Here is an 11,238-nt window from a genome sequence, read left to right as displayed (position 1 = left end):
CCAACATTGTAAAAGCATCAAAAGACATACTATAGTCACATGAAAGAAAGAACAAGCTTACACCATATGTTTCTGCCCACATCAATTGCACGAAATTACAGGAATGTTCACGTTACTGTACTGGATAATTAAAGTAACAATTACATTCTAATGTTCCAAGAACTGGGTGGCCCATAGTCTATAGTTCCTGGTTATTCGCCAGAGAACTCCTTTATACTTGTTAAGAAAGCATTAAAATATATTTTTCAAGAAAATTCAGGTCACTTGGCAATACAGGAGCTACAAAATATTTATTTTTTTAAATAAAAACATTTAAATCATCAGGTTTTGTAAAACAGCACGTCAAGTGTTTATCTTAATCTTTGTAGTGTAAGCACCTTCAGTTTTATGCTAAAACAGTCAACATAAATTATTATTTGGTCAGGGTATTAAACTACATTGAAATAAATATACTTTTAACCAAGACAGATCACCTAAGGCATACCAGATTCCTATACCTTTATAGAAAGTTTCTCTGGTGACAAGTGAAATACAGACTGTGAAACCATGATTGCAGTAATTTTTTCTTTTTCTCTTTTTAATTTCAGTGAAGACTGGCCTATAATTTTAAACTATAAAAACAATTATAAAGCGTTACAGCTACAGCTTTAAAAAACCCTGCATCACGTAAGAGAAATATTTGAGATGGCTTACCTAAACAGTCTCAGAATAAGAGGTGGAATACAAACTGCTAAATTACCTACAACGCACTGGGCTGGTCATATCACATGTCCCACTCCTATGGGAAATTACCCACTGAACAGGAATAGAAATCTTTGTTTAATTAAAAGAGAGATAAGTCACTGATAACTGAAAACAATACAACTCAAAGGGCTTTTTATGCTCATACTACTGATTACAAAACACTGGGTGAAAAATTTAATATTTAACATTATATAAACCTTACAAGTACAGAACTTAACAGAAGTTTACAAGTAAAAATATTTCAGCACCTGAGATTTTCCTGTAGAAAGCCAAACAGAGATACTTTCTTCAGAAACATGTAATAAAATCAACTCCTTTTCTCTCAGTATTACACAGGAATAATTGATAAAGAAAGAGTTGAAATACACATAATGCTCCAAAATTCTAATTAAGCCTTGAAGATAAATCTGCTATCAAGCTATATTTAAAATTTGATCCATGTGCATTACCTGACTTTATTTTATGAAAACAATTAATATTAAGACTTCATCTATTAAAGTGTTCTGATGAAATTAAAGTTTAAAGAAAGGGCAAAGAACAGTATGCAACTTGAATCACGTTGACACAGAATACTGGAACAGAAACAGGTTTGAACAAAATGTAATAACTTAATCTGCTATGCAAGCATTTAGTTTTACAGACAACTAGTGGTTTTGTCTTTACGTTTGGTAAACTAATACTTTAAGGAATTCCTTTTCTATATTCACTTTGAGAGCTGGGAAGTTGCATTTTCTGCGTTCTGCTCTGTGCTATTAAGACTTCATGATTTTGTATGTATTTATCTGCCACCCTCAAGGTAGCCACTGTACAGCATGCCAGACACTTTCTTTTTTGATCCCTTGGTTTCGAAGCTTTAAGCAATTGTGTATTTTATTGAACAACTGAACTCCCAGACCCCAGAGTAAAGGAGAAGAAAACGTGTAAAACAAAGGTCTCAACAAAACAGTGTTCTGGTGGCAATATCGTAGTTTTATTCTAACATTATCTATTTTTATTTATGAAGACTATTTAAATATCAAGTGATATGTAAAATTAAAGACTTCAAATACTGGAATATGAGGGATGCTCCTTTAATTCTAGAAATGCTTTCAGCGGGGAAAGTAAACTATACATTTGGTTTTATTTAATCACTTAGTGATACTGTAAAAAAACCCAAACTGTCAGTGTCATCGGGTTAAATGTTCCTCCCCCCACAATTAACTATCTGCAATTTTCTGGAACCCTTCTATCACTGAAAACCAGTCAAGAATATCTGTTTCTGTCCTTTAATTCCTAAATATGAACAACTGAGCGCTCAGTAGTAACTTTAGAAAGAAAAGCTACAGAAATCATACTGAAAGATGTAATATTAAATTATTGCAGTTTTAAAATTTGAGTGCAGTAAAATGCACTGTTGGCTCACTTAAAATCAAGCCCAATCATCCTTAAAACCCATCATCTTTCCTCAATACAAGGTGCAGCAGAGTTTAAAAAACAAGAATGGGGGCAAACCCCTCCACCACAAACAAAAAATCCCGAACCAAGAATATTGTTTTCAGTGCAAACACTGTAGTCTTCAAAAGCTTAAGAGTACAAATATTTATGTTCCAGTGTATCCTTACCTAACAAGGAATGTTGTTTCACATTATAAAGTATGTCAAATACCTTTAATCCAATCGCAATACTGGTTTACCCTCTCAAATCAGTACGGTGGCTGAAACCTAGGTGTTTATACAAGTGGTGTAACGTTCTGGAGAAACTAATGCACACAGTTGAAAGCTCTCACAAAAAGCAAGGGCAAAGACTGCAAATTCAGCTGCTGGTCCTTAGCCAATTTCAGTATCAAATGCTGAAAAGTAACCAGCTACTTAACGAGGAGTGAACAGAGCTTCCCGCACCAGCACCTTAAATCCCCTGCCCCACTCCCTAATTCTACAGGCCACAGAGGCAAGGTGCAGACAGCCACTTCTTCGGCAAAACTCTTCTTGACAGAACACAACCTTACTGTTATGTCATTCATTTTTTCAATGTGCAAAAGTTAAATATCTAGCAAAACCCCTCAAACCTAAAGAAAACTTCCGTGACACTGCAGGAGGAGGTGGATATGTTCTTTTAGTCATTCAAAATATATTTATAAAGTTAATCTAGAATACTATTTTGCAGCATTGTGCTTTTAGAGTTATTAGCTGGGGTTCCAAGGAACATTCGAAAAAGGCATCCACTACATTTTCCTAATTAGCTGCCCAATTTAATAATTTTGGTACTATTTGTCACAGTACATCAGAAAACAGCAGCACAAAGCATTAGATGGACAAGAATTTTGCATTTGTTCCCCTTTAAAAAGCAAACATTTTTAAAATGAAAGGCACTCATGACAGAAACTCTCTCTCCAGTTCATAGATAGATGGCCGACAAGTTTTGCTCTTCACTCTACATAAAGGCACAGTACAGTCTCTGTTTTGACCTTCCACATCAATATCAAGTAATGAGGGCATGTGGCAGTTAGTTCTTTCCTCAGTATCTGGCAACAAGTTAACATCTGGATCTACATTGCCCTCTAAATATTCAGAGTCTTTAGAGTTTGGTTTAATAATACGTGGAATAATCTGCCATGCATCAATTTTACTTCTTAGAGAAGAAGGTCGAGGCCTTGCTATACTATTGACAGCGCTCTGCTTTTCAGTTGAACCACCACCGTGATTGCTTCTTTGTTGAACAGACGGAGAGTGCAGAGTTCCAGTAACTGACAGAACTGGTAACGTGGAGACATCATTGGTTGAAGCAAATCCGTTAGCTAGGAGAAAGGAAAGGCCAAACAAAATGAGCCAATTTAAACCATGTGACTTCTTTGCTATTTGTAAAACTGAGCTGCCATAATCACTAGTGGCTTTTTCCCCCCCCCACCTGAAAAATTAAGGGGCTTGTACATCCATGGGGAACCTCCTAAGAGAGGACCGGCAGTGCTCAAGTAACATTTTTGTATCTATACTCTCTGCTCGAGGCCACAATAGTTTATTTTTTATTGATACAAAAGAAAGAGATAAAGCATTAACCACCCAGTAACTGGATGAATATTAATACTGGAATAAAGCCCCATAATTTTGTCCAGTTATTATAAGTAATTACATATGCATAGAGTACCGTGAAGAATATTACATTTAAGACACCACAGAATGCCAGTATTGAAATTTAGAACTTCTTTTCAAAACCTCATTAATCATGAACTTATCCATTTACATGGAAACCAGATTTAAAGACCATTTTTATCAACAGCTTATCTTAAGGATTTATGGAACATGTGACATAGCTTCTAGGTCAAGCAGGCAAATCAAAACTTACCAGACTTGTTTTTCTTGAAGTTAATAAAATGTGCAGTACTAAAATGATGCTTAATCACTCACCTATGTGGACTGTGAAACTATATTAAAATTAAACAAGCATATTCTCAGTCTCAGGAAGTCCACAACTACTCAATGCATGCACCTGGCACTCTCAGTTTATTTCAGCCACAATGCTAGTATTGTACGTTTCTCAGAAAGGAGGTTCTTGACAACACGAAAAGACCAGGGAAACCTATTTTTGCAACACCTGAGAAAAACAGATATCGCCTTGAAATAAACCATCTCTTTCCCTTAAATCTCCATACCAACACTCCTAACAGGACACTATTCCAAGCGCAACTAGTTTATTCAGGGTTCAGACACAGAGGGCTTACCCACACGCTGTTAAGGTGGCTCAGCTAACGCGTAACTGTAACAAAAATCTTAGCAACTCACTAGTAAATGGTTAGTTTCCCTACATTTTCTGTTTCTGTGCTTAAAAATCCTTTACACTAAGATCTTTATTACTCACCTGTGGTCTGAAAATTGTTCCCATCTGATAAGGTTCGCCTGTGACCCAACACACTTAACTTTGTAAAGGAATCATTTGGCACATTTTGAGATTCGTGTTTCAGACAAAGATTAAAAGGCTGTTTTTTTAATCGTGTAGAAACTGTTTTAGGAGCCAGGTGTATCCTCTGCTCTCTCTTACTTTCAGAGGTTTCAGATGAAAAGTCATCAGTGGCACTAGATGGGCCACAGTCACCAAGCACAGTGCTTACAAACGCATCTTCACTGTCAGACTGAAGTAGGCATTTTGTGGAAATGGAGGGCATAGACAGAAGATTCACAGTATTTGCAGCTGGATTTAGGGATGGAGTATTTGCTTCCTCTTTCTTGGACTGCAGTCGCGTAGGGCTGGCACTCCTGCGAAATTTTGAAGCACGCTGAAATATTCCATCACGCTTCTTCTTCTCATCTTTAGGCAAGAGTTCATCTGGACCCTGTGATTTGTTCAGCTCTCTGATATCTAAGCCCAGCGCGACAGATGCGAGGAGGACAGCACACCCATACAGAACTGAATCAGTCTTCTTCTTCTGTGGCGTCCTGCTCAGACTGTTCGTAGGTGTCATTTGAGGAGTACTACTTGTAGAACTAGCAGAGGTTCCTTCTTCAAAGCTCTCATGTTCTACTGTATTCTCTCCCTGATCATCTTTCCAAAGAGGTAGATTAATATAGGCCTGATTCGGCAACTTAATTGGCTTTGGTCTTTTACTGTCCAAACCTTCAGGGAGAAGTTTCTTATCAGTACAGACACCTATAAAACATTACAGTATATGTTAAGATTGCAATTCAGCTATTTTGCTATTGCATGTCTGCATATGTACATCGTTATTTCCTTTCACTTGCACAAGTATTAATCTTGAGGTATACTGTATGTCCCCTTCAGAAAGTAGTTAGAAGCTCAGAGACTCACACTGTAAGATTCAGAAACGTATCCTAAGCCTAAACATCTTCATGTTCTCTTGATAGCCTTTAAAGTAGCAGAAGTACCATTTGCTACAGTTTCACCTTTTTAGCAAGTCAAAAGCAAACTATTAGAAGCAGCTTGCCTTCCTGAGCATAAGTTAACTGTGAACAAACTATGTTTTCCACGTCTGAAAGACTTACCTTTATTTTAAGAGGGGCATAATGTATCTTCCAGTCTTTACACACCCAACACAGTTCAAGAACAGGTATTGTCTTTGCATTGTCTGTGATATTTGAGGATTTACAAGACTTTGGTAGTGCTTTTCAAATAACACAGAAAATATTTCTGTGTATGGACTACAGTGAAGTAATGTACTATACACAAACTGCCAGGTAAGATCTGGAACACATTCTTTGTAACACTTTCAATTAAGCTGTGTTCCAAAATCCAGTGAGTTACTAGAAAATTTTCTAATTCACTAGGCCATGGCTGTCTGGAGTAAAAATAAGTTTGACATCTCACACCTAATGACAAATAAAATGGAAGGTATAATTGGACTTACATGTGTTATTCTACTGTAAACTACTGAATGCTACAGAATAAGTATTTGAAATGCAAATATGTAAAAGTATATTATAATCTCCAAATGTCTGTATACAGGGGTTTAGAGTAAGCTAATGGTAGCCTTGATTTATACCCCTGCCAGTATATACAAAGATGAAAATGCCTCTTTCCTGGGGGGCTGCAGGGGGGTGGGTGGCCGGGAGCAGTGCCCAAGCACCTTACCATTTCCTCTTCCAGCTGGCATAAATCTAGCTGCTGGTATGACACCAAGTTTATCACAGTTTTTCTCCTGACACTGGTAACTTAATTTTCTCAGATAACAGAATCTGTAGCACAGAAACTGTGTAGATTTGAAAATTATAGTCTATTATGTTCCTGATCCTAAGAGGATTAAGTATGTTTTTACTTGTGATTTACCTGTAAATCCAAAAATCCTGCCTAAACAACTAAGGTTTGAAATCTACGTATTTTTTTCTTGAAAACTTAGAGAGTAGCATTTTTTTAAAATAACTGTGCAGAGCCCACTAACAATTAAAGACATTTAAATGATCATTAATGACAAGGTAATTATTGATTTAGATGTTTGGTTTTAGATTAAACTAAAACCTGATGACTGCAGACCTCATATACAGATCAGCCGGCAACTAAAAAATGTACAGGGGCAAAAATCCCTATGTGGTACTGCTCACACACTATATATATTTCTTAGTTGCTAATGATGGAAATGTAAAGATGTTAACACTTGCATTTTTTTACCGTAGTTTTTTTGTAGCATGACTACTCTTCTAATAGTCTGCATAATTCTTGAGGAATTTGAGCAATACAATTTTAACATCTAATGCCACGACAGACCTAATGTCACCATATGGCAACTTCCATTTTTTTCAAAAATAGCTCTTACCTTGGTCCACAAATAGGGAAGCTAGGGGAACACCCTTCTGATTTTTCATTAAAACAGTTGACCAAGGGTTGCTGCCATCTGAAAGGGGTCTTATTCTGAAATAACAATAGTTATTTTGATATTACAGAGGATACTATATTTATATATGCTTTTACAGAAAATTACTCAAATATCTTTCTTTTTAAACTATAAACACGCAGTACAGAACTTGAAAACAGTAAAGCTTTCCACAGGTAGCAAAAGTTATATATATGTGATAGCACACAGTCGTATGATTATAAACTGATACATGTGCTACATCAGCTATTCCTTATAACATAAAAATTTCAGGCCACAAAAGAAAGACAATGAAAAAAATAGGCCTTGACTACCTACCGAAGAACAAAAGTTGGTGGAAACCTTGAAAATAGTTTCACTGTGTCAAAGGAATGACGCAAATATTCGAAATTTATTAAGCATTGTGACTAAACAAAAATATCCTAAAGCCGGTTTTAACAGATGATCTGGAACCAGCTACTGCCACAGGTAAATTAGTAGAGGTCTCCACCAAGAAAAAAGAAAAAGGCACTATAAGTAACTATATATACTAGAAGAGACAAGGAAAAGGATCTCTTGCTCCAGAAAAAACGATAACCTCCAGTTTTGAGCAATCAGAAAAAATAATCTGAAAGTGAATGTGTCCAGCTGCTTTTCAGACCCCTTTCACCCTACCTTTATCAGTGTAAATGATGTTGCTGGTGTGAATTGTGTTTCACATATGCAAAGTGAGTCAGTTTTATTTAATGGCACTGGAAGTGCCCACTGGAGGCCATGCCTGCAACTCCTCAAGTAAATGTGAGGAGGGGCAAGACAGACAGACAGGCCATAAATGCCTGGTGTGCATTAGTAGCTCAGCCTCCCAGTACGTTCCAAATCTCAAAAACCAGAGACAAAGGGTAATAGGTAAGCGCCACTAAAACTTTAAGATAAGTTTTTATCCTTAAGTCTATGTGGGAGAGCCATCCACCATTAACATAACTCCTAAATTAATTGCAAGTTAGGACTGAGCTTTAGCTGTAACTAGAGACTGCAGAACTTCTCTCACTTACTACTTATGTTAGTGATTCAGTTACCAAGAACGCTTAGTATTATCAAACAAACAAGATGTAGTACACATACTTGTCCTTACAATCTGCACGATCCTTTGTTTGAACTGAACTTGGTCCCCATGTACAACCTCTCTTTTTGAAACTTCTCTTCACATCTTCAAACTCTTCTTGGTGATAAGTTGTGCTCCTTCCCCAAGTTCTGTTGCTTTCATCTGAAGTTACTAGAGTTTGGATTTAAAAGCACAAACAAAAAACCGCACAAATAAATAGTATTTTTTAAATCAAAATATTTTGACAGAACAGAGTATTTTCTCCACTGCAAAACCATTTTGACACAGTTACACAATGAAGGGTAGACAAAATTTGAGATTTTATTTTATAAAAACCAACACACGAACTGCACTGATGCAAAAAGATGAGCAAGCAAGAAAAATAATTTATGAGCTGACAAGAGACCCCAATTAAAGATAAAGCAGCAAAACAATCATATTTTCCATGCTCTCTTTAACTGAGAACCTTCTATGTAGGTAATTCAGACAAGTGAATTAGACTGAGCACTTAAATTCCAATGAAGAAAAATATATGCTGTGGAACAACTGGTATCAAATGAAACAGAATATTCCAATTGTGACAATGATGAATGTTTTCTTTCTCACTAAGCCAAAATTAATTATACTATGAAAGTGTCTAACCTTCATTAAATGCTTAGTCTGTCACTGTCTCAACTGTTAAGTTAAACAGAACCAGCACCTTTGAAACATAATGAAATCTTGCCTTTTTTCATAACCCCACTGGGAAGTTCATATTCACTTGTGATATCTACATCCTGCTGGTACACATATACACTGTTTCTTCGGCCATTAGTTGTGTGTGTATCTGTTTTGGGAATCACTGAGGAAAAATTAAGAGAATGTAGTAGAGAACTTAGTCAAGCTGATTTCAGAAATGGAACCGTTTCCCATATATTTTTATCTTCGGGTCACAAAGCCCAAACCTATAAAGGCATTAAGCGTCTTTTGATAGCAGGTTTTTACTGTAGGGTTTAGAGGATCCTCTTTCTAGGACCAAACCCGGGCAAGTAGATTTTCATGTACATGCCTGTGGTTCTGCTGCTCCTGCACTGCACAGGATTCTCCTCCTGCCTCACCGTACACCACCTTGCCAGCACAGCTTTCCCTGTAGTATGGCACTCTACTTACCTTCTTTACACTCCCATTTTCAACCACATTCCAGGACCTATGGAATATGTATCTTACTGGTTTTCCTCCTTCCTTTAAAACACCTTTCAAAGTCAGTTGAATTTGTTTTAATAACAAGATTTACAATTAACTAGATATTTATTTTAATTTTAAAAAGCTTCTAGAATTGGAAGCTAGAGTCACAACAAAGTGAAGCAATCAAGTAACCAATTTTTAGATATGCCTCTTCAAATCACCTGTATTTGAGCAAGTCTTCTTGAAACAAAGACACTTTGAAGTTAAATCAAGATAAAACATTATTGTGGGAAAGAGACTTTATTTTGCACAGGTGCAGATGGGTGTGGAAGCTAAATTGTTTCAGGTAGATACTCCTGAGAGATCTGATAAGCTTTTAGGTAAAGTCTAGGGATCCAAACTCAGAAACAGAAGTGTACTTTTAAAGGAGAGCCTTTATCTTGTTTTGTATGTTCTAGTCCTACAAACAGAAATGCCTGCTCAAATAAAAAAAAAAAAAAAAAAAAAGAAAAAGAAAAAAAAAGAAAAATCCCAAGTGACACTTAGCACATATGCAAGGAGTGGTACTGCTATAGCTTACATATGGCTATGCTTTAAAAAAAAAAAAAACAAAAACAAACAAAAAAAAAAACAACCACCACCACACCACCAAAAAACACCCTTAAGTTGTCATGTATTGGCATGATTTCGAAATTTGCTTCATTTCCAAGCATTTCCATACAGAGCAAGGAGAATCAAAGGTAAAATGAGACAGTCCTGTTTATATGTAATTATGACATTTTACTAAGAAAAACATTTCTTACCTTTCTGCAGCAAAAAGACCCCACCAACCAAAAAACCCACCACATGGTTTGAAGTCAGGAAACCATTATCAACACAGATACTTTGTCAGCTAACTTCTGAAAAATAATTTATGTAATTTTCCTTCCATCTTAAATTTTCATTAAGAAAGGGTTTGTCCACCTCTCTCCTTTATTTGTAACACATGGATAGTAATGGTCTTCGCCCACGGAACTGTGTCAGTTACAGTTCAAACAAAAAATAAAGTTACTGCCAGAAAAGACCACTTCTCCTTTAGACATGAATAATGAAAAGGATTTCATAAGGCAGAGGTATTCCAAAGGAGATGAGTGATCTGGTTTCTATCCAAACTTCTAAAGAGAGTTTCAGGCTGGTCAATAATAAATAAAACTTCATATACTAGCTACAGAACAGTATGCAGAAAAGAAAATCCCCATGCATTTTGGTTTCCCCTCCTCCTTATTTACATCTGATAAAGTCAGATTCTGAAGTAATTTCCCTCAGAGGCGACTCTCCTTGCAAGAGAAGACAGACACCATCCACAAGCAATCAGCTGGAACAGGTTCCACTGATTTCATATAGAGAAGCTTAAGGCATTCCATGCTGAATATGGATAATTAGACAATCTGCTTTGCACAGTAGATCAGACAGTACATATGCAGTGAATCCTGTAGGAACTGTTTATCTCTACATATGTCATTCCCAAATATAAATGCAGGCTTCACTGTAACAATATGCACAGTCTTCTTCCATACAAGGTACCTCCACTACATGAGCATGAACACACCTCTCCTTCTGTCATCTGGTTACATAGAATAATGTAAATCTACACGTGTACTGACAATTTTATTTTTCTGTCTTTCTCTTGTTCTCAAAAAAACTAAAGCAAGCTCTCTTCTTCATTTCCTTCTGGGTTTATATTTGCTTAAAGCTTGCTTCTCTTGCCATAAGCAAGTTGGGTTGCTGGTTGATTCGCTGGCCTTTCCATCTTACATGACACCCTTATTCTCTGAATCTTTTTTTTTCTTTGGTAGTCCATAACTGGTTTCCTCTATCAACTCCAATACCTAATAAAAACTTGTTTTCCATCTTACATGGGTTCTAAATGTGATGCTTTGCCCATTGACACTATAAATTTTGATTCCTCATTCTTTTA

At 36.4% G+C, this 11,238-nt stretch overlaps 1 protein-coding gene across 2 annotated transcripts in view; it reads right to left on the bottom strand.

Annotated features, from left to right (window-relative positions):
• Positions 1-271: 271 nt before the first annotated feature.
• Positions 272-11,238, bottom strand: part of MAP3K21 (mitogen-activated protein kinase kinase kinase 21) — a 43,456-nt gene continuing 32,489 nt past the window's right edge. The window contains exons 7-11 of one of the 2 annotated variants that reach the window (XM_080388864.1): positions 8,842-8,958; positions 8,138-8,288; positions 6,980-7,074; positions 4,576-5,361; positions 272-3,517 (exon numbers count right to left, since the gene is read on the bottom strand). In XM_080388864.1, the coding sequence (XP_080244990.1) occupies positions 3,093-3,517; positions 4,576-5,361; positions 6,980-7,074; positions 8,138-8,288; positions 8,842-8,958 (1,574 nt within the window). In that variant the 3' untranslated portion in view covers positions 272-3,092. The remainder of the gene's footprint in view (positions 3,518-4,575; positions 5,362-6,979; positions 7,075-8,137; positions 8,289-8,841; positions 8,959-11,238) is intronic. The other variant, XM_080388865.1, reaches the window with a different exon arrangement.

This window comes from Falco punctatus, assembly GCF_963210335.1.
Source record: "Falco punctatus genome assembly, chromosome: 5".
Classification (NCBI taxonomy): Eukaryota; Metazoa; Chordata; class Aves; order Falconiformes; family Falconidae; genus Falco; species Falco punctatus.
The sequence above is the reverse complement of the archived record's forward strand: the minus strand, read 5'-3'. Positions and strand labels throughout refer to the sequence as shown.